The sequence below is a fragment of the Strongylocentrotus purpuratus genome, unplaced genomic scaffold, assembly GCF_000002235.5.
Source record: "Strongylocentrotus purpuratus isolate Spur 01 unplaced genomic scaffold, Spur_5.0 spur5_scaffold_14, whole genome shotgun sequence".
NCBI lineage: Eukaryota > Metazoa > Echinodermata > Echinoidea > Camarodonta > Strongylocentrotidae > Strongylocentrotus > Strongylocentrotus purpuratus.
This window is the reverse complement of record NW_022145599.1, coordinates 31353523-31376709: the sequence shown is the minus strand read 5'-3', so window position 1 is coordinate 31376709 and position 23187 is coordinate 31353523. Positions and strand designations below refer to the sequence as shown.

Genomic DNA, 23187 nt, shown 5'->3' with positions numbered 1-23187 from the left:
CTATGTTTTGATTGTGATGATCGTATTATTGATGATGATAGTGGGGAATGTTGTTGATGATAGAAGTTTGCTATGATGCTGATGGGTGAATGTGTCAACGGTGGTGATCATTAAGTGTTTTACTTATTTCTGTTATTCCAAATTTAGAGGCAGCGGAGTGTCCGAGTCTCTTGATGCTGGAATCATGCTGGTGAAACCCTTCACCCCTTGAAACTACCCAGTGACATCTCTGGAATAGGGACTTGCAACTTCTCCCCAAAATGGTGAGTTAAGGGTCTAGCCTGTCAAGATGGATGAGGACTCGGGGATCACTTTAGTGCCTGTCCATCTGTTCATCCTCCTGTGATGCTTACAAGAACTTGAATAATTTGTACTCAATGCCTCATTGTTAATTCAATTATAAAACTGTGATATAGATTGATCATTCAGAATGTGCAGTAGGATGGTTCTAAATTTTCAAAGTTTCAAATACCATGCCCCCGCCCCTTCAAATGGTGAAGTTGGATGAAACACTTATTCTTTGAAATTTTCAGAAATATTGAATATGATTTATTGGTAGCTCAAGAACCCTCTAAATTTGTATGCGAAACAAGTTCCCTGTAGAATCTAACACAAAAATCAATTTGTGGGGCTGTATTAAAAATGTGGGTGTTACGCGTTCACTTTGAAAGAAGTTTGCCGAGAAAGTAATGATCAGAAATTCACAATGTGGTATACAGTAGATGAGAGCTTTTAAATTACTATTCACCCATTTTTTTTTGCGAGATCATGTGACTCGCCGCGGTAACAAAATCATTAAAAATTACAAATTTTGTTAGAAATTATTAATAGTGGTGATAACTTTTTTTTTTTTTTTTCATCTAGAGTCCATGGAATGTCGAGTCTCTTGTTCATAGGCTGGGATGATGCTAGAATCGTGTAGGTGAAACCCCCTCAGAACAGATATTTCAACATTCTTGTTGTCAGGGCAAGTGGTGAGTCCTAACTTAGATGATATTAAATGATGATTATTACGGAAACGATGGTGATGTTGATTGTGATGATGATGATGATGACGATTGCGATGATGATGATTATATTATGTATACATGTACTTTTGATGGCCAAATAAATAATAAGAAGAAAGATATACATGTAATAGCAACAAAATCAAATTGAAGTTGAATGTAGGGAGGAAAATTGTTAAAATTGTTACTCCCCCCCCCCCCCCCCCCAAAAAAAAAATAAAGGCCATTATGCTTTAGATTTTATATTTAAAAAAGAATGAATGAATGGAATTATATTTATTTGTATTAATATGATATTGTATTTTTTTTTTTTCATGAATTGAATTAAAAGAAAACAAATTGAGTACTGACCAGTGCTGATGGGCATGTCACCACTTTGTGGAGACCATATGTACATTCTTACAGCAATAGCATGCATGCCCAATACCCTATAGCAAAGAGGTGTAACATACACATTGATATTCAAATAACTCTATCATGTCTATAGTGGTAAAGATATGTTAACAGTTATCAATCCATACTTGAAATGCTGCGATATGTGATTCTGGGTATCAAATGTTTTATGATTCCAATTTTGAGGCATCCAGGGTTTATTATAATAATTTAAAAAAAAGCAAATTGAGTGCTGACCAGTGCTGATGGGCATGTCACCACTTGGTGTGGCTGTTTTCTTTGTGAGGCTGTTTAAAATTCCGCCATATCTTTCTCATTGGTTTCTCTTGTTTTCTTTCTATCTTTCTCTCACTACAGAATACTACCAACATGAGTGAAGCACAGGCACGTGTCCTTGCCATGGCCATTCTGGACAATGAAGAGGTGATCAAGAAACCTGTTATGGCTTCAACCATCGATCAGGTTGAAGCAGAGTTGAGACAGACGTGCACGTATCTTTCCAACTCGTCCGTAAAGAGAATCCTGGTCTACGACAATTTTTTTGAGGAGTTTGTGGATAAACCAAACCATCCTTTAGAGGACAGAGAGAAGATAAAGCTTTATTTCACATCATCTGCGCCTCCAACAGTCACACCCCCTTTAAGGCCATCAACGTCATCTTCATCCCCCTCGAGGCCCTCCACGTCGGCATCGCCTTCAAGGCCTTCTACTTCCTCCAGACCATATGGGACATCTCAAACAACATTGATGTTTGGTAAAGATGGCTTGAAGATCAACAAAGAGCCACCTGTGGTTAAATCGAACGAGGCATTGGAAAAGGAAATAGAAGAAAGGTCGAAAATTTTCGGCAAGGATGGCAAACCCGTGAATCGCTATGGTAAGAAAATAAATGCCACGTCATTTGCCCTAGCTAAGGAGGAACCTTCTCTCCTGCAAAACAGAGGGAATCTACTTCAAGCTGCAAGGAAGGCACTGCATGACTCGGGGTATGAGTATGCCCACGGAAAAAAAACTCGGAGCCAAAAATTTGGCAGACACCAAAAAGAGAAGGAAGTTGAGAAGTACACCTGTGAAGCTGCACGTCATGAACGCTCAACAGAACTGAATGAATCAATCTCCAGCCTGCAAAAACAAGCCGAATACTTAGAAAAGGCCAAAGAGAAAGCCGTGAACTCGAGTCTCTTCTGTGAGGCTGCCACATTGGAGCATCAGGGGTCAGAGTTGAAGATGAAAATTAGAAGAGAAAACATAGAGTTGATGGAGATACAGCAACACAGCAGCAAGTTACTGAAGAGAAGAAATAGCAGGAAACGAAATAAGAGTGGAAAGAATGCACAAACAGACCTTCATTATTTCAATTCCTGAACAAACTAAAGTGCCACTTAAACCCTTTCTAAGTCAAGATTGGCCGAATTGACCCTTCCCCTAGTTGGAGTTGTTGCAGACCATGTTTGTGATATTTACTGCTTTTTATGACTTTGAAATGAATAATATTGGTCTAAGAGAAGAGGCAAAACATGCAAGCCGCCATCTTGGATTATAATGTAGGCACACATTTTTTGTCCAATGAGGACAACCACAAGTCATTGATGTGCCAGAGAACAGATTTTCACCAAAAGGTTTATTAAGAATCAAGATACAGTCAAACCTCTCTATAAAGGCTACCTGCGTATAGTGGCCATGTACTTTGCCTCCATCGAGAAAGAAATATGTGTTTACCTGTCTATAGATTGAGGCCATCTGCCTACAGGGGCAACTTTCACTGTTTCCCTTGGGTTACCTCAATAGACAGTTCTGACTGTACGTTTCAATTACTTCAAATCAAGTCGGGCAAGTACTAGTGTGCACAATTACATTTGCACCTTGTACTATATACAGATCTGGGCCCCGTCTTACAAAGAGTTGATATCAATCGTAACTTATTTGAGATTGATATCAATCGTAACTATGTACATGAGAGATAGGACACTGCAAACTTGCGATTGATTGGAGGACTTGTGATTGATTGGGATCTATCGTAACTCTTTGTAAGACGGGTTTTTCACTAAAACGTTTCATGGAAAAAAGTGGGTGACTATACACCATGAAGAAGTGTTCTGATCATTTAAATGTAGATTGCAAGGTTACTAGTATGCAAGTGACCATCACAGCTGAGCCTTGTATTTAGCCATCTGCAGCTCATGTTTCATCCTATCGGCCTCCAGCTGCCGGAAGTACTCTGCATCCTCGTCTCGGTAGAGCTGCTCCTGGTATTCTCTGATCTCTTTCTCCATCTTCCTCCTCACGTCCGCCTTGATGCGTTGCATGGCCTGCAAGAACAGGAGATGAGGACGGTGATGGATTAATGTTTGCTATTTCATTAGGGATTTACAAGTAGATTAACAAGCTAATAACACAATAAGAGCAAGTGAGAAGCTGAAACATCATATAGATATCATGGAAAGACATAAAATGCAATTTTGTGGCTCGAATGTGACGTCACAAATCTTGACGCTCTACAGAGGACCGCTGAAGGCAGAAAATCTGGATCTCAAAATCAACATTTTTGACAGATGATTACTGTGGACCTGAAACATATTTTGAAGAGGGAAGTTATTATATTTAATCAGTAAGGTTTCCTCTTCGCAATGATATGAATTTTGCATCAATTCAAAACACTTTTGATTCTTTGGGTGACCACTTTAACATAGGTTTCCTGAAGGAGCCTAGAGTAGGGTCAGATATGTGAGGGACCCATAGACATATCATCATTTATAATCTTTACATCTTTCAAGGTGTAGCTGATACCTTTCACTTCATGATACAGTCAAACCTGCTTTAGTGACCACCTGTCTACAAAGACCACATTTTTGTTTCCCTTGAATATGGTTTCTCATTGAAACATGGACTAAAGGAACCTGTCTACAAAGACCACTTTTTGTGTTTCCCTTGGGCAGTCACTGTAGACAGGTTTAACTGTACAAAGAGCATTGTATCAATTGTAATATTTTGCATCGTGACTGTTAACTAGATTAAATGTTTTTTGGCTGCACAGCAGTTTATTGAATACATATAGGGTATATCTGGTACTGTGGATGTAATGTGAAGTTATCATAGTACCGGTACCTCTAGGACAACCCACTCGTAACTAGGTGAGAGGGGTTGTCTTGTATGGTGATTATCCTACGTCAGTACTTCTCTAAGAAGTACAGTTAACAACTGATTTATTCATACCCCTTGTCAATTTGAAGTTTTTTGTGTTTATGATAACTCAAGAATGAAAGGTGAACGGGTTGAATTTGGGCCTTTGTTGAATACTTTTAGATTTAAGCTTTAAAACGTCACATTCTCAAGGAACATAAATCAGGTTATATCAGCTTTTCACTTTAACTTGTAAAAGTACAAAACTTGGTAAGGGTATAAATAATTTAGTAGTCAACTGTACACAAAATTGTCCTAGAATCATCAAGTGTTGAGCATACTCACATTTGCCTGTGCCTTGTCTCTGACGTTGAGGTCATGACGTTCCGTGGCTATCGTCTCGGCAAGCACGTTGAACTGATCTCGGTAGCTAGTAGATGATTTCGTTCAGGAAAGTTTTAATGAATAATGCTGTTTATTTTTCTGACCACCATGAAAAAAAAAAAAACTCACCTTCACCACCACCATACCAGCCAAAAAACAACAACAATGGATTCTTATGTAGCATTCATATACACCATGCAGGAAGTTAAAGGCTCTTCAATATCACCCAAGTTTCAGATAGGGTGCCAATTCCGAGGTTAATGGTTTTCAAGGAATATCTTCCAACCACACAACATGTGTTCTATACAAGCTTGGAGAGGGGAAATGTAGATTAATTATTGTACTAAAGAACACTTATGCCATGCCATGGTTCATGTCCACCACATCTCCAGTCAATAATTTAAATCACTCCACTACGACGCCTCTTATGCATAAGTGATCACTGGTACTCATTAGTCCTTACTTCTTAGCATTTCCCTTCATATTTCATAAAATGTCTTTTGGCAAGACATTAATCTACATTTGCTACACTCCACCCAGGTGAGGTAAATGGGTAAATGGGTACCCAGTAGGAAAAAATTCCTTGAATACTTGAGGGCCTTTTCATGTTAGCTCAGCTAAAGACGGGGTCATAATATGATTACACTGGCCGTCAGGCAGAACAGTATTAATACTGATGAGGGGACCCTGGGTAAACAAGACATATTATTATTATCATTATATCCGAGACACATCCATAAGACAAAAGAAAATGGAATAGGAAATATTATTCAAATATTTTGTAAAGGATACTAGTTCTCTAGAGACTCCACCTCGTTCTGCTGCTGTTTCGTATAATCCTCTCGTTTCTCCTTGGCGTACTCCCGAAGCTCTCTAATTCTCATCTTCTGTATGGCCATCCCTTCCTCAAAGAGGTGCTTGAATATCTGTACAATCACAAAAGAATTCAATGAAGTGCAGACTTTAGATTAGATCTATCACAATTATTTTTCTATTTTTCAATAGTATTTACATGTATCAAATAAGTATCATCCTTTTATCAATTCCATAGAAACATTGAGTTTTGCTATTAATAACATTCAATGAGAACTTCTTCTCAAGGGAAAGAAGCACTGCTATCCATACTTGATGGCCTTAATGGGTAGATGATCCTTTTACAATCATGGTCACTAAGACAAAACTGTGTCAAACATTTACATTTTTTATGCCTGTGCTACTATGTAATATATGAGTTGAGAAATAATAACAAAAATTGCAACAACAACAAAAAATAAAAAAATTAATCAATCATGTTTGAACATTGAATCTAACCTGTTCCTCTTTGGTCTTTCTTTTCAACCCTCTGGATCTCGCCCTCACACGATATTCGTCGTAGTATCGTTTAGCCCTTGCATTGACCTGCCTCTGTTCCTTGGCTTTGGTCTGCAGCGCCCTCTCTTGGTTGCGCCTCTCTTTGATATCTCGCTGCGTAACGTGAAAAGAAATCTCAAACGTATTCATACGTAGGATAATAAAACTACATGTACCAAGGAGTGAATATCTCAAAGAAAATGACCCTAGATTACTTTGTGCATACGGTATACATGTAGTAGGAAGACAAATATGATATGAAGTTCATAAATTCACATTAAAGCAAAATGAGTTAAAAAAAGAAAAAAAAAAAAAAATTACGGAAAAGCTTTTCTGAAAAGTATATGTCATTTAATGGCCAAAATAAAATTACACACATTCTACTCCTCCCCTTAATGCATAAATTGCAAAACTGTATTTATGGCAATCACATTGTATCTGAAATAAAATCTCATAAACACACAATAACATCCATTGAAAAGTAGAACACACATTATATGATTGTATTAACCAGTTTTAGGTAGGATATCTTACCAGTCTTTGGTTATGGGAAAGTTCTTTCTTCATGATATTGACAAGGATTTCCTGTTTCCTCTCTGCCTCTTCAATCTAGTAATTAAACAAAATATGAGTACATAATGATAATAGATGTAAATAAGAAAAGTGGCTGCAAAGATTACACAGGTTATGGTTTAAAACATATTTACAATACTAAGAAACCAAAAATATGGATCATTTTCGGACAACAATGACTACAAATCTGCACACATTTACAATGAAATTAATTTAAGTTTTGATGTTCCTCTCTACAAGGACTGAAGTATTAGTTTCTATCCCAAGCTCATAACATCCTCTCCAATATCATGCACCAATACATGTACCGTAGCTTTTTTAAACATAACTTTTTGCATGCAAGTTGCTCCTTCAAGTTTAATCTTTTCACATCCAGCACACTTACCGGTAATAAGAATATAAAAAAGTAAAATCATTGTTCATGGCCCTGATAATAAAATCATAGTACCGGCTCATCAAAAATACATGCAACATCATGAATAATGAAGCAAGGTCGGCCCAGAGAAAGAGAGAGAGAGTCAGAAATTTATGACCTTCTGCACATGGAAACCAATGACCCACTCCCTTTGAGGGTGCTTTTCAATAAGCATAGGTATCACGAGTCTACATTTGGAGCTGTTCATACATGTACCTTGGATTGTGTCTTTGGTTTCTTGTATTTCTGTGAGATGGCTGCCTTGGTGAGATGCTCCATGTGTTTCATCTGCTGAGCCCACATCCTCTGTGCAGTGTGAGGCGAGACGTGGAGGAACGGGAACTCATGCATCAAGGTCGGTAGTAGGTCATCGTCACCAATCCTCACTGTGGAGAGAGAGAGATAGAGAGAGTGTGTGTGTGAGGAGAGACGTGAAGGAACGGGAACTCATGCATCAAGGTCGGTAGAAGGTCATCGTCACCAATCCTCACTGTGGAGAGAGAGAGAGATAGAGAGAGTGTGTGTGTGAGGTGAGACGTGAAGGAACAGGAACTCATGCATCAAGGTCGGTAGAAGGTCATCGTCACCAATCCTCACTGAAAATCAGAAAGGGAGATTATACATTAATATTTATGAATTCATAGTGTACGGAATCGTATCCGGACACCTACCCCCTGGACATCCACCCCCCGGATAACCACCCCCAGTCAACTACCCCCTAGGACAACTACCCCCTAGGGCAACCACCCTCTGTCCATGGTTTATTTGTCCCAGAGGATGGTTGTCGTAGGGGGTAGTTGTCCGGGGGGTAGTTGTCCGGTGGGTAGATTTCCTAGGGGGGTAGTTGTCCTAGGGGGTAGTTGTCCGAGGGTGTAGTTGTCCTATGGGGTAGTTGAATGGGGGGTAGTTGTCCGGGGGTAGTCGTCTTAGAGGGTGGTTGCTCTAGGGGGTAGTTGTCCTAGGGGGTAGTTGAATGGGGGGTGGTTATCCGGGGGTGGATGTCCAGGGGGTAGGTGTCCTAGAACCGTACGGAATATCATATAAACACAACAGAGAGAGAGAGAGAGAGAGATAGAGAGAGAGAAAGATGTACATGAAGGAATGGGAACTCCTGCATCAGGGTCGGTAGCAGTTCATTGTCACCAATCCTCACTGTAAATCAGATACAGATACATGGACACTCACTCAACAACTAAATTATTCATACCCATACCAAGTTTTGTATTTTTTTTAAATATGTATGAAATTGATTTGTACCAATTGAGAATGAGACATATTAAATCTTACATCAAACAGTACTCAACGAAGGCCCTAACTCAGCCAGTCCACCTTCATTCTTGAGCTATGAAAAACACAAAAACATCTTGGGATTCCGCATTCAAAGAGGTATATTTTACTGACTGATAGAAAAAAAAGGAAGTGTTCCTAGTGTAGTGATGTGCAAAAATGAGAGGAACATTTGTAATATCTTAATGAATCTCTGAATAGCATGGTCCAACAAATCTAATAATGAATGAGCGCTTGTTCACAGAAGATGTGGTATATAGCAGCATTGGTGAAATGATATTCAGTATCTCAAAACACATATTAGATAAGTGAGTGTGGATATAGAACCATATTTGCAGACAGCTACTTTTTTCATCCCCAATTGGTATTATTTTATATTCATTTACATGGGAAAAAACATGCAATTTTTGTGTCATTTTATTATAATTATTATTATTAATTTGGCGTCACCTGTGCTTGGGAGGTGAAAAGCGAACTGAATCACTATAACCCTCAGGTCTCTCCTCCCGGTATAATTGATTGGGGTAGTGCAGGTGGACCGCTACAAATAGAGCAGTGGGTTCTTCATGTGCAAAGGTGGTGACTCTACTCTACACGGGGGCCTTCATTTAATGCCTTATCTGAGGGACGGATAGGACAGATATTTGTGAACTTACATGGACGATCTACCCCAAGCATGGAGCGAGTCGGGCTGACAGATGCTGCTCGCTTGCGCTTGGAAGGTAGAGTGCGCTTTGAGGACCTTGAGGATCGTCTGCTGCCCTCTGCGGCTGAGACTGGTGCAGAGTACTTCTTGGCTGGTTTGTATTGTGTGGTCTTTGGCTTGCCGTGGATGGCTTTGTAGTCTTCATCCTAGGAGAGCAGGAAGAGAACCGAGGGTCAAAATGGTTAAAGGGGGTGTAGCATGACTGTGGGCCAATCGGGTATATAATACTACAGACGACGTGACCGCAGTGTTCACATGCATGCAACATACGCGAAACCGAAGCATGAGGAGAACTTCGATCTGTTTAGCGAAGCTGACCGTTAATCAAGTCCATTCATTTATGTGCAGTTGTCCAAAAGAAGTACTAGATAGCTTTAACCAGTATTTGTCATGCTACAACCCCTTTAACCCTATTTAGCCCGGGCTATTTTGAAACCGCATAGCCCGGGGGGGGGGGGGGGGGCTTCTAAGGCCCCCCCCCCCTATGATCTCGGCCGTGAAACGCCCAATCGCCGCGAAAATTTGCATACACGTCAACTGAAGTGTATAGAATACTATGGTAATTTTAATTTTTTGAAAAATACACTCATTTGCATATTTATGGTAATTTATGCAAAAAACGTCATGAAATTCACATTTTTGCCCATAAATCAGACATTATTCATATTTAAGCATTCTTTCTCACTAAATATATTATTTAGACCATTTGGAATAATAATATAACACAAAAAATTGAAAAAACCAGGGTTATTCCTTATGTTATCTATTGTTTTGATAATTTCTTATGTATTTCTTTGTTTTTTAACTGATGTATTTTATTGTTTTTGTTGTTTTATTTCATTATCAACTATAATTCAACTATTTTGACCCCAAAATAAACACCTAAACTATAAACAAGACCAAATAACCAATGTTTTATCTCTTTATTTGAAAAATGAGATTTCCATATGTTTTGTACACAAATCACAAAAATGAGCGATTTTCGGGCTGACATGCAAAGACAAAAGGGCACGTGACTTTGTAATGGTAGGTCCGATTTTCGAAAAATTTCTTTCAAAAGATGCGAAGACTCGAAAGAAAAAAGTGACAAAATTTCAGTGCAAGATTTTCTTGTGTTAAAAATTTATCGCGAAAAATGACGAGGGGGGGGGCTTCTAAAGCCCCCCCCCCCCCCGGGCTAAATAGGGTTAAGCTTGTTTTCTCCTCCCAGGAACAGGTGTAAACGCTGTCATTTTGACGTGATTAATTTTTCACGCCGAGCTACTCCAAAACATATTCACTGATTCTTAAATTCGCGTTGCACGCAATTCAGCCCGTTCAAAACATGCATAAGAAGTCATGCTTATATTTTTGCGAATTCTAAAATTCGGGCTTGCTGATCTAAGCGCAAAATCCGTGAAAATTAATGTACAACAAATATTTCTACTTTTACAGTATTCTCCTCATATGAACTTCCCACCAAATTTGGTTTCGTTTCTGTTGTATGTCATAAACATTGATGTGAACAATGTGTTAGTATAGGACAGAATAGCAGGATGAAACATGCTTTTATGTCGTACTTTTACATTAATAAAAATATATACCAGTACATGAATACTTTTCAAGGTAATTGAATAGATGAATTTACCATCATATTAGTATTTTTTCGTTCAATTGAAGTCCACACCATGACTAAATCTGACAAAGCAATATGTAGTTTCTATATCTGTTTTTGGTGTTCATTTCAACAACAACATTTGGTGAGTAAATTAGTTATTCAGATGTACACTGGGAACCTGTAGCTTTACTAGTCTCACTCACCAGCTGTTTGGTGACCCTCTTGCGGCGAGTGACCTGCTGTTTGACCCCTCTCTTGACCTCATGCAGGCTGCCCGCGTACGTGTGCTGAAGCACGCTCTTCATCTTGGACTGCTGGCTGGCCTCCTCTGCTAGCTTGCGCCGCACCTTACCCAGGAGACCCTTGGCGTCTCGGTTCATGGCGTCCTCAAAGCGCACCTTGAGTGGTTCCCGTCTCTGGGGAAGGGACCTCGGAAGCAGCACACTACGTTGCATGGGTCCTGCAGATGATACACCATATCAAATTTATTTATTATTTATTTCTAATCTTTTGTCAGGGTAGCCCCTTATAAGTAGTGGTCTTCCAAGGGGCCCTGAATAAACATGGACATATTTGCATCAAAAAGCATAACGTTTATACAGAACAGTTGAAATAAAGTTCCATAGTATATATAGAAAGATATACACAGCAATAGTAGACGTGGCACAAACGAATACTCATTTGCACAAAAATCATTATATCATCAACCTAGTTCAACTGTAATGCAAGACTCATTGTATTTATAGAATGCTCCTTTACTGATCCCCTTGCATAAAAGTTGATATCAAGTTTTACTTCAGATATTATCCAGCATACTAATAAAAGCAAGTAAAGAAAGAAAGAAAAAGAGAAAAGTATCATGCATACAGTAGTCTGAATCTAGACCTCAATCTGAACTTAAAGATCTCAGGCTTGCAAAACTGATGACACTAGTCACTTTCTAACATAACAAGTGGAGGAATGACAGTCCCTTCTACACGACACGCTTTATGTAAACTAGCTTTTACCTTTATCATCCTGTCCCTTCACTTTCTTCACAAGTCCAGTCTTCTGCCTAGCCCTGAGATCGTAAGAATGACCCTCTTCCTCTTCTTCTTCTTCTGAGTCAGTCCTTGACTGATCCACTCTCACTGGTCTGTTATTCCTAGTTAGACGACTGTGATGGCTGTAGGGTAGGTCTGCAATGTCATTTTCCTCATCACTCACTCTGCTGAACCTGAAATGCGAAAGAGAGACAGAAATGGGGAGGAAGAGAGGGAGGAAGAGAGAAATATGGGGTGGGAGAGGAAGGGGAGAGTGCAAAGAGAGAATGAGAAAGAGAGAAATAGAGAGATAGGGGGTGGGCAAGAGCAAAGAATATGAGTTTGACAAACATATCTTTGTATTGGATAATAGCCAGTACAATGAAGAAGCGAGCCTTTTACAAATACTTTTACCAACATGGTCATGCTATTCATACACGCACCCTCTGGAAATCCCTGGAAGTATTCTTGCCATATGGTCAATACAATAAATTTAATCACAATGATTTTCAGCATCCTAACTGGGTGGGTAGGCTTGAACCCATGACCTTCATTCTCCAGTCAAGGTTTCAAACCACCTGACCACAACAATTCTTAGTTTGGACTTACCTAAACCTTTGAGATGAATGTTCATCATCAGTATCTTCTGCAGGAAACCTCTGGCTTCGCTCATCCTCAAAGGCGACTCGCCGTCTCCTGGCAACCTTTCTCCTCATGAAACTCTTTTAATTGGAAGGGGGAAAAAAGGTAGAAACCATTAAGGCCATCCCTCAACAGCACACAAAATTCAAAACAGCTTTAACAAAGTGATTATTTCTTAAAAGAAATCTAAAGAGAAGATTTGTTATAAATTTTAATCTCTTTCAAGTGAGTGAAATAGAGATTTAAATATGTAATATCTGTTGTAGTGTAGATTTGTTTGGAAGAATGTTGTGCAATGACACTCAACCTTTGTAAAAAACTAAACCAAACTACAATTTAGCATAACATTTTACTTTGTTTTAGATGTGTCAGTACCAAATAGCCTGATTTCTAAACAAGAAAACTTATTCCTACCCTGTCATAAGAGTCCTCCACGTCAGCTCCTAAGGAAGACTCCTCTCTACTTCTGTCTCTTTTCTCTGGGTCTAAACTCCTTCTTGAGCTCCTTCTTAATCTTGAAGCAATCTCTGGAGACTGCGTAATATTGCCACCATCTCTGGTTTCAGATGGTCTCGTTGTCCTGGTGTACGGTGGCAACATGGCAGCGTACCTCTCCTGTTCTGTTGCAGAGGCCACTTCTTGGCGGGTTGGTGAATGGCTGTATCGGCTGGTCGCAGAGGAACTGTGGTGGTGTGGAAGCCTTGCAGGGTATCTCTCCCGTTCCGTTGAGGGCGCCACTTCTTGTCCAGTAGGTGCATCTGTGTACCTGCCGGCTGCAGGAGACTTCCGATCCTGTGCTAGTCTTGAAGGGTACGTCGCAGCAACTGCTGCACCAGAAGGTCGTCCAGAAGTCGAAGAACCCCGCACCTCTTTCCTATCTGCTTCATACCTCAGCACCAACTCAACTGGATATCTTGTTCGAACGGATTTTGTAGGAGACCCCCGAACTGGTGGGGAGTGTGCATGATGTCTCCCTCTGCTCTCCAAGTCAGGTTGTGGCAATTTGGCAGGGTACGTTGCCTTCTTGACTTGAGGTGTGAGGGGTTGCCCAGCTGACATTAGTGGTACCCGTTGGCCTTGCCTAGCTGGTGGGGTGAATCTTGGTGATCTGCGCTGGGAAGCTCTTGGCTGCTTAGAAGATGATCTGATAGAAACAAGATAAAGAAGACAATGCAATTTATATTGAATTTGACATGAGTATTTACTTGCCTACAAATTGCAAAGCAAATGCTCATATATCTTTTACAGATTACAATGACTGTCAAGATCCTGCTTTAATATAATACATGTACTAAAGTAACCTGTCTACAAAGACCACCTGTCTACAAAGGCCATGTTTTGTGTTTCCCTTGGGCGGTCGCTATAGACAGGTTTGACTGTATCAGGAAAGTTTCATGCAAGGGAAGGTTTCTGTAGTTAATGTATGATATTACACATTTTTCAAAAACCTTATAAGCAGAAATATTTCATTAATTATTGTGGGACAGTTTGATACAATCATCAAAATGGCCAAGGGGCATGTGAACACATATCACACATTTTAGGCTTAATCATAAAAGATTCTTACCCAGACTTATGTCCAGTTCCAGACTCGAGGTTTGTCCCTTGCGGCGGAGTCCTACGTCTCGAGCCCTGTTGTTGCGCAGCTGATGTTGCTGTGGACTGTGGTGTAAGGCGCAAAGACCTGCGTTGAGGTTGCTCCGTTGCAGTTGCTGTGCTGTATCCTTTGGTGGCTGTGGGTGTTGTAGGAATGGCAGAGGTGGTGGCTGGTGTGGCTGTGACAAAGTTTAAGGATGAAATACTCTTTACTTCTTTTGTACTTTTTAAAGAGGAGGCAATCACTGAAATTATTTAGAAAATGCATCAATCAAGGAAATAAATCTGAATGCAGTTTCCTAATCAAGGAAATAAATCTGAATGCAGTTTCCTTTTAATAAATCTGATTCCTTTTCTTAAACTTCAAGCAAATGGCTCTAACTTAAATATTCATTGTAGTTATAAAATTGTGCATATAATTTTTTTAAAGCAACATATTACTTGTAGAAATCCCTTCATAACCACTGCCATATTGCGTTGATACAAATGATGAAAAAAGTTTTATGTCTGACACATGTTTTGTCATAAAGTGAATAATTATAGTCCCATTTGTCTTGTGCTATGTTTCTTAACGCTTTACATTGCTATTATTTTAACCCGGTCATTGGATTCAATTGCTAATCCACACATGATAGGGCACGCGCTCTGCTCCCTGAGGAGTATTCCTACCGGGCGTCATTTTAAAAGCACACATATGCCAATCCAACCACATCCTACCAGGTACGCATTTAACACCTGGGTGGAGAGTGGAAAATGTAGATCAATGTCTTGCCAAAGGAGATTAGTGCTGTGGTGAGACTCGAAACAGCGAACCATGTGATCCACAGTTCGGTGACATATTCACTAAGACAACTACACCTCTACCACTCATAATCTTGCACACAAAGTTCTTAGGTTACATGTGAGTATTCTAACCTTTCTGATAACCATTGCTTCCAGTCAAACCAGAAAAGTCATCGGTTAGACTCCTTAACAGGCTGTTGTACGGTGACATCTTCTCTGCCATGAAGGCCTTGGTGTGGGCTGGTCGTGAGAGACTGCTCCTAGTGGCTGGTTTGGAGACTGGCGATGGAGATGATACTGTACTGGGTGCCTTGGGCCAGGTGATCGTGGAAAAAGAACCACTCATGGGCTGTAAACAAACAAACAAACAGACAAACAAATATAGAATAAACAAACCAACCAAAACGATGACTGGTTTATCTATTTAACTCTAATCAGACATTGATTTACGAGAGCATGCTTTCTTGCCGATGACACGTACTATAAATATAACATTTTGCAAAGATAATGCATGCACAATTAAAGCACCTCTTTATAATTTTGTGATGACATTTGCTTTTTCCATTAGATTCAAACTATCTGTGGGAGTTTTTATGTCGGTCTCACATATTCATAAATAATCAAATCGAAATGAAAACAAAAAATGAAGGTGAACTTCGTAATTTCAAAAAGACAGTGAAGATCAGAAAGTGAGCTTGCCCCAAAACCACAAACTAAAAATAACTACCAGTAAATCAAATTAATAGGGGTATTTAATCAAGAAATATGAGAATAAAATCAAGATTTTTTTTCAAGACATTTAAGTTTTTAATGATCTTACCTCTTGTCCAGAAATACTGGTATCCTTCAGTGTAGTATCAGTAAGCTGTGAGAGACGTCCCTCTGAGATACCATAGCTGTCAAACATCTTGGACATCCCTGATCTCTGATAGGTGGAATTCAATTCTCCATTCTTGTCATGCGTCACAGCTAGAAATCAAAGAAGAGAGATAAATGTATTCAATGACAATTTGTTCATCTTCTCTGTTTGTAACATCTTGAAAATAGGCAATTCAGGTAGCGAACTAGCGATACGTAATACGTTTATACGAGGTTATTTCACTCTCATCAGGGGTGATAGTAAGCACTAAAAAAAATAGGTTTTTTGTTTTCCCCTCAACCACGCCCTCCTTGAGTAAAAAAAAAAGAAGAGGATTCGCGGGGAACAAATGGCATCTAACAACATTCCCCCCTATCGAGTAAGAAAATTGGGGAAAAAATAGGGAAGAATAGAGAAAATAAGGGGGGAATCAGGAAAATCAGGATAAAATAGGGAAGGGGAAAAAATTCTGGTAAAAAAAAAAACAAAAAAAAAAAAAACAACAACAACAACAACAACAACAATCAGGATTTTTTTTTTTTTTTTTTTTAATCAGGAAGGAAAAAAAAAAAAATCAGGAAAAAATCGGGGAAAATAAAAAAAATCAGGAAACCGATTTAAATCAGGTTTTTATCAGGTCTGTCTCATTGAGATAAATAATAATAGTATTTCGCCCAAATCTATAAAACCTGTTTCCAAGTGGCACAATAATCAGTGTATTTAATATCTTTTGCGCTGTACCCGGATGACAGATCAATATTGTTTTTGTATTGCTCTGTCATCCGGGAACTTCAACAACACTTTCGTTGTACCCAATGTCCAAAACTGGTGTCCCTTCTGACAACTGAGCGTAGTGGTCACATTGAACCACACATAAAATAGCAGCTTTTACCGGTGCAAGATTTGCGTCTGTTAGCGCAGAAGAATTCAATGAAATTCTTCGAAATAAAGACGAAGAAAATATGATTAAATCAACCAAAAAATCTGTGCAAACTAGTCTTTTGCGAAAACTTACGTGAAAAACAATTGTCTGTGGTGTTTGAAGCACTAAATAAGCTTACACTCGTCGATATTCTGTCAAAGTTTTATGTTGTATGGCTTTGTTTTTGTGTGATACAAGAATATATTGCTCTCGCTATGACAATATATGCTTGTATAATACTCAAAGTATCTCACCTGTATGTTTTCTCCTGTAACTGGCAGACTCCTCCCCTAGTTTGATGAGCTCTGCCGTGGAGTTGCTGCCCTCCGATAGCTCCTCCATATCAGGGTGCAGTGAGATGCTACTCGGCAGAGACATACTCCCAAGGGATCTATATCAGAACCAACAAGAAAGTAGGACATTTTTTTGTAATATCTTTACTACTAATAATAATAATATTAGATATTAATATTGCGCACATATCCACCAAGCATGGTGCTCAAGCTGCTCCAACTATTACCCCAGCTCTGCTAGGCAGCCGATTTCGCCGATCACTGCATTTAAGGAATTCCTTCCTACCAGTACCCATTTAACACCTGGGTGGAGAGTGGCAAATGTAGATTTAATATCTTGCCAAAGGACATTAGTGCTGTGGCGAGACTCAAACCGCGGACCATGTGATCCACAGTCCGACGACTTATCCACTAGACTACAACACCTCTACTAGTGTATACATGGCATGGTGTTCTTTTGGGACTCTCTGGGAAAAATAAAACATGTCTACTCAGTTTCAGGCAAATTGAAGAATAAATTAACAGCAACAACCATTTCAATACAGAAAATCAAACTGCGGAACCCCAAGAGAAATATGCCAGATATCATTTTACAATACATGTACCTTAGGCTTATATTATGGTTAAATTATTAGTAAATGTATATTAGCCAAAAGTATGCATTGACTTTGGGGGCAGCTTAGGTGATATAGGGTAATGTTGTGGAATTTTTCCCCATGAGGGGGAGGGGCATAGGCAGTCATTACTTGAAATTCATTACCAGGGGGGTGTTTCATAAAGATCCTAAGTTGAACTTAACAATCATGGAAAGTCATTAGTATCTTTGATAATATGTTGTAAAAGATATTTTAAAAGGCATAAAATGTTGATTTAAATCATTCATATTTTCTATTATCAAGAGACTTCATGTTCTTGATCTGGAATTTATGAAAAGTCTCAAATACTTGAATTTTTGCTTTTGAATTTTTTTTTTTTAAAGGCTACAAATGACTCCTTATAAGTTTTAAGTCCAACTTAGAGTTAAGTTCGACTTAGGATGTTTGTGAAACACCCCCTGGCATCCTAGCTCTTAATCAGAATTGGGGTAATGTACCTTGTACTGACAAAAGGAGCTGATGACATCCCTGGTTGGTCCTTGATCCGTCTCCTGGAGGAGGATCCTTCTGTCTCTGAATGTAAGCTCACTTCTTGGAGGGGCTTGAAGTCTAGACAAGAAAAAAAGTACAAAAACAAAACACATGATTGATCTACTCCATAACAGTATTTTCCCCGATTCGATTCAATTTCGGTTTAATTGTAAAAAGGAGACATGACAAAAAGTCCAAAGACTAAGATTTCCATATTTAGTACTATTCATAATAAAAAACAAACATGAACAAAAAATGTATATTGACATTCATTAACAAATAACAAAGATTGAGACATTACCAATTTAAATAAGAATAAGTTAAATAGCAATTATTATAGTGAATTATATTGGATTCATATGTAAAAATTTTAAAATATGATTGGTGCTGAGAATACCAGTTGTAGATTTTGTTTTCAAATAGATATGTGTTAACTAAATAATGTAAATATATTGCTTATATTGCAAGCAACACCGGTAAAGAAATTAGGGTAGGGCACAGCGAGAGAGAGAGAAAGAGAAAGAGAAACTGAGGAAGAATGAGAAGAGTTATATTACGGCTCCATATTGAATTTTTATGCTTGGGTCTAATTTTCAGGCAAACAGCTAAAACAAGGGGATCTTGCTCCACATATATATTGTGCATCAAAACGTGGTGCTTAAGAATAAACTGTTAGATTCTAAGCATATAAGATTTCAAGTAAAAAAAAATATCAGATATCAGTTACAAATTATTGAGAGACAGATATCCAAGAATCTGTTTACAATTATGCTGCAGATATTGCTGAGATTGAAGAATGAAACTTAAAAAGATAGCTAAGAGAAATTGCACAAAAGAAAACCCTCTTACCATCAACCTCGCTGGACGTCTCACTACCGATCTGCTCCATGACATAATCCACCAGACCCTCCAGAATTTCTAGGAGGTACTGGACAGAGACGCCGTCACGGTCAACGATGGCCTGGCCGGTGATGTGGGAAAGATCGCAGTGCAGGACATCCCTGGACAGGCTCTCTATCACGCACTGGACATTGTGAATTTCATCTTCTCGGGTGACTGGACATTGGATGACACCTGATAGTTCATGGCACATGAAAATTGTTTGTGCAAATTGTTAATTCTTGGACGAGAGATGAAATCTTAATTTCTGTGTCAATCAAACATAGTGTATTTTACAAGAGTGGTCAAAAAAAAATTTAAAAGAAAGCTCGTGCTAGTTTTCCAGCACAAACCCTTGTCAGTGGTAATGCATAACAGAGGGTCTGAGCTAGACTATACAGAGACTACACTCAATTGGCCGTGTACTATACCTCACAGCCAGAGACTGACAGAGTTAGGCTCTGCTAAAGGCTCTATGGAACAGTGATTAAGTGTCAAGTTAGAGATTGTGCATGTAGAGTAAGCTCCAGCCTCCAGGGGACCTACAGTCATAAGCCCTATGTGAGGGACTTTGTGAATATAAGTGAGTCTCTCCATTGAGAGTACGTGTTGCATTGGTTTGGGCAGCGTTGCACGAAAACGTCCCAAGTACAAGTTTGTCAGCAATGTGTGTATAAAATTCAACACATGTTTCAGTGGATGTCTGTGAACTTGTACTTATGACGGTTTTTGTGAAAGATGCCTTGGTCTCGAACATGATTCCCCAAAAGTCTACCCCCAAACCATACCACTTCCTTGCACATGACATAAGTATTAAAAAGCAAGAAGTACAACAGATCTATTAATTTCAATCGATTGAACCGAATTGTACTATAGATTTCTATCGAACAAAATTTAATAAATTAACATAAAATTCCATGCACCTTGCACTGATAGTTAACCTGATTGAGACTTGAAAAGGTACAAATGGAATTTGATTTGGCAATATGACTGGCAATTTTTTAATTCCTTTTTGTAAATTTAATAAACTTTCTTGTGTGCAGAAGTGTATAATATGACTACAACTTTAATAAAAGAAAATCATATACACATGCCAATTGGAGACTGTTCAGAAAAAGTTACTGTCACTGCTATCAAATTAAAAACATCACTCAATAGGATGTTTGTAGATAAACATAAAGGGATAGATGTTTACCTTTGATTCTATCTCCTAGGATGCCCTCATAGAGAGTGACAAACGATGATGGCTCACATTCTGACAGATTCCTCACGGGAGCGATGTGAAACTTCCGGAAAAGTTCATTGGTGATGGCAACAAAATCTGTTTGAATCAAAGAAACCATGGTTTCATGTGGAATAACCTTTATAGAAAATTACATACATGTATGAGAGTGCTTGACACTGAACTCTCCCCATAAAAGCCAAGAGTACATACAAACTTTGATGACGCATTTAAACATTTATCTGTAGGATGGGGGGGGGGGGGGAGTATTTCACAAAGATCCTAAGTTGGACTTAATAATTATGGAAAGCTGTTAGCATCTTTGAAAATATTTGTTAAAAGATATTTTAAAAGGCATAAAATGTTGTTTCCAATTGTTCATATTTTCTATTACCAAGGAGATTTCTTGTTCTTGATGTGAAATTTATGAAAAGTCTAAAATACTTGAAGTTTTGCTTTTTAATATATTTAATTTCAAGGCTAAAATGGCTCTCCATAATTTTTAAGTCCAACTTAGAGTTAGGTTTGACTAAGGATATTTGTGAAACATCCCCGGTAACAAGTTTGTAAAGTTAGCTACCTCTTTTTCTTCCTTCCTGTCTCCCCCAACTTTTCTCAGTTAAATACATGTTTTCAAAATCATATTTTATTGTCACAGGTCCTGAGAATGCCAACCCTATCGCCCTGCCTTGCTCATGAAACAACAGGGCCTCATTATATAAGACCATGCAATTGATGGCACATAGTAATCAATGCAATACAAAAATTGCAAAAATCTATTGAACGATCAAATAAAGGACAGTCTCTTCACTTTTCTTAGAATAATAACAATTTTCCTAATACTACATGAAGTTGATTCACTCTGTTCTAATACGTTGTCTTTAAAGCTTTGAAAATCTTTGTCCTGAATACTCTTCAATAGAAACATTTGAGTCCTGTCAAATAAACTTGAAATCACTTCCCACTTATGTTTTACCATCTCCCACCTTAAAATCAAAGTGAAATCATCTGTTCCACATGTTCATGCACCTTAACGGTACTGCTTATTATTTTTCTACCACTTAACAAAAATAACATACATGTACACTATTAAAGCAACAACAAAACATACCATCTTTACTGGACCCTGAAGCTGAAGACCGAGGCATCGCTTTAGCAGCATGAATGTCTTGTAACTGAAAATCTGCAAAAGCAAACCACAGACAAAATCAATGAGGGTTGTTCACATAAACGAGGATATCCTCATAAACGCGGACAAATAGCATTCTAAAAAATAAGGAGCGTCCTAAAATTAAAAAAATAAGGATCTTTTTTTTTTTTATCGGTGCTCTGCGGGTTTCACGTTCCAGAACCGTGCGCTGGCGATGCGAAAAACGGATTTAGCATAATGAAATTTAATCCCAGTTCATCGTCTTCTTTTATGGGTTGTCCGTCTTCCCGAGGATCTATCGCTCACAACATGAATTTCTCTGTACAAAGTCAATGTAAAATGAATCAAGAAAATCATCGCGGAATCCAACGAGCCGATTGGAAATCAGAAACGTCTGCGAAAATGACGATCTTTATTATTGCGTAAACATCTCTCCGCGTTTATGAAGATGATCCATATTTTCGCCCCTACTGTTCATTTGATTAAAATATTAATAGATCTAACAATTAAAAATTAAAAAGCACCGGCTTCCTTTCAAAAATTTAATCTAGAATCTAGAATTAATTATCCTTTTACAATTAGATCTATCATCAATACCTCATGCATTGTTATAATAGGAGTGCAATAAGCAGTTGATTATTAGTTATTCAATGTCTAACTCTAAGTTAAATTCTTATTCTAAGAGTCTAATTCAAATCTAAAGTAAAGACAGTCAGTTACTTTTGTCTTAATTTGAACTAACGCAAGATGAAGTGTGTGGGACCGTTTTTGTTCAAAACGGTTTGATAGTCAGCCTTCGGTAGATGTTTTCAGTTAGAATAACACATTTTATATGAATGTAACAATACATAATAGTTACAATGTTATTTGATGATATGTAAATAATGATAAAATAAGTCGATTTATCACGTTACCTTATCCGCGAGCCGCAGAGGAAAATTAACGTCTTTCGAAAACACCGCTTTTTCCAAAAATACGCATAATACAATTAGTCTTTGTTCAAGACACATTACACTTTTATATACCGTACGTTGTTATTGTTGATAGTTTATAGGCGTTTGTCATTCAGTGAATATTTACGCCTCTTCTCTTAGGATTTGTTTTCCTTTAAAATTAGATTGACTTGTACCACAATCTTGTAAATAGTCTCGACATTGGGAAGGAATATAATTATTCAAAATATCAGTACATCATTACTTTGTTAACTTGAAAAATGTTCGACTACAACGTATTTTGCGACAAAAAAAAAATGAACTTGAAAAGGGGTCCCCTCCCCCCCCCCCAGGTTTTGGGGGAACGGCAACCCCTTGTGACTTTTATAAACTTCAACAATAGTACTTATTTTTCTTTATTTGGGTCTTCAAACCGGGCGGGACGGGGTGCATATATTTCGGAACTGGCGTAGGCCTACTGATGGGTGGGTCCCCCCCCCCCCAAAAAAAAATCAAACATTGATTATTTCTCCTTCGATGCCAGTGATTTTCAAATGTTGCTGTAATGACATGATTTTCCGGGGGGGGGGGGTTCACTTTTTTGTTAATTATACTTGTGTTTTCTCTCTGCCCCCCCCCCCCCCAAAAAAAATACAATAAGAAGATTGTGCTCATTACGTCTCTGTATTTCGGCTCCATCGTTTGCCAGAGTATATAGGGCCACAATGAGTCAGCGGCAGGGGCGTACGCAGGGGTGGGGGGGGGGGTTGGGGGTTCAACCCCCCCTTTGGTATTTTTATGTGTGTAAAACCCCCTAAAAAAACCTAACCCCCCCCCCTTGAAAAAAATCCTGCGTACGCCCCTGGTCAGCGGGAACAACTAGCTTTTGCATCTCGCTCATCCCGCTCCAATACACTGACATACTGAC

At 38.6% G+C, this 23187-nt stretch overlaps 3 protein-coding genes across 4 annotated transcripts; 1 reads left to right on the top strand and 2 right to left on the bottom strand.

Moving 5' to 3' along the window:
• Positions 1–213: 213 nt before the first annotated feature.
• On the top strand, positions 214–3347 carry LOC105440546. Of its 2 annotated transcripts, XM_030984729.1 has the most exons (3): positions 214–263; positions 865–974; positions 1758–3347. In XM_030984729.1, exon 3 carries the CDS (start codon positions 1770–1772, stop codon positions 2763–2765), a length of 996 nt encoding a protein of 331 aa, XP_030840589.1. In that variant the 5' UTR covers positions 214–263; positions 865–974; positions 1758–1769; the 3' UTR covers positions 2766–3347. The 2 variants fall into 2 exon arrangements, with proteins under 2 accessions (XP_030840589.1, XP_030840588.1); XM_030984728.1 differs by lacking the exon at positions 214–263 and having other exon boundaries at positions 797–974.
• LOC100888575 (trichohyalin) lies at positions 3331–14771 on the bottom strand. Its single transcript, XM_030985222.1, has 13 exons — positions 14762–14771; positions 14064–14271; positions 12911–13640; positions 12464–12576; positions 11840–12048; positions 11036–11292; positions 9186–9381; positions 7459–7628; positions 6789–6863; positions 6216–6368; positions 5697–5830; positions 4866–4950; positions 3331–3709 (listed from the first exon to the last, which is right to left on the bottom strand). The coding sequence occupies exons 1-13, from the start codon at positions 14769–14771 to the stop codon at positions 3545–3547; spliced, it is 2505 nt and encodes an 834-aa protein (XP_030841082.1). The 3' UTR covers positions 3331–3544.
• A 144-nt stretch (positions 14772–14915) lies between these two features.
• Positions 14916–22321, bottom strand: LOC115923637 (centrosomal protein of 95 kDa-like). Its single transcript, XM_030984727.1, has 8 exons — positions 22242–22321; positions 21289–21360; positions 20151–20276; positions 18926–19150; positions 18043–18154; positions 16911–17047; positions 15696–15844; positions 14916–15224 (listed from the first exon to the last, which is right to left on the bottom strand). The coding sequence occupies exons 2-8, from the start codon at positions 21323–21325 to the stop codon at positions 15003–15005; spliced, it is 1008 nt and encodes a 335-aa protein (XP_030840587.1). The 5' UTR covers positions 21326–21360; positions 22242–22321; the 3' UTR covers positions 14916–15002.
• Between the last annotated feature and the right edge of the window lie 866 nt (positions 22322–23187).

Excerpts from the sequence above, each read along its gene's own strand:
- LOC105440546 (XM_030984729.1), top strand. The coding sequence starts at position 1,770 with ATGAGTGAAGCACAGGCACGTGTCCTTGCCATGGCCATTCTGGACAAT.
- LOC100888575 (XM_030985222.1), bottom strand. Across the intron at positions 9,382-11,035 it reads AGAGGGTCACCAAACAGCTG|GATGAAGACTACAAAGCCAT; the intron begins GTGAGTGAGACT and ends CTGCTCTCCTAG. Across the intron at positions 4,951-5,696 it reads GTGGAGTCTCTAGAGAACTA|CTACCGAGATCAGTTCAACG; the intron begins GTATCCTTTACA and ends ATCATCTACTAG.
- LOC115923637 (XM_030984727.1), bottom strand. The coding sequence starts at position 21,325 with ATGCCTCGGTCTTCAGCTTCAGGGTCCAGTAAAGATG. Across the intron at positions 17,048-18,042 it reads GCTCCTTTTGTCAGTACAAG|ATCCCTTGGGAGTATGTCTC; the intron begins GTACATTACCCC and ends GTTCTGATATAG. Across the intron at positions 15,225-15,695 it reads CCAGTATTTCTGGACAAGAG|CCCATGAGTGGTTCTTTTTC; the intron begins GTAAGATCATTA and ends GTTTGTTTACAG.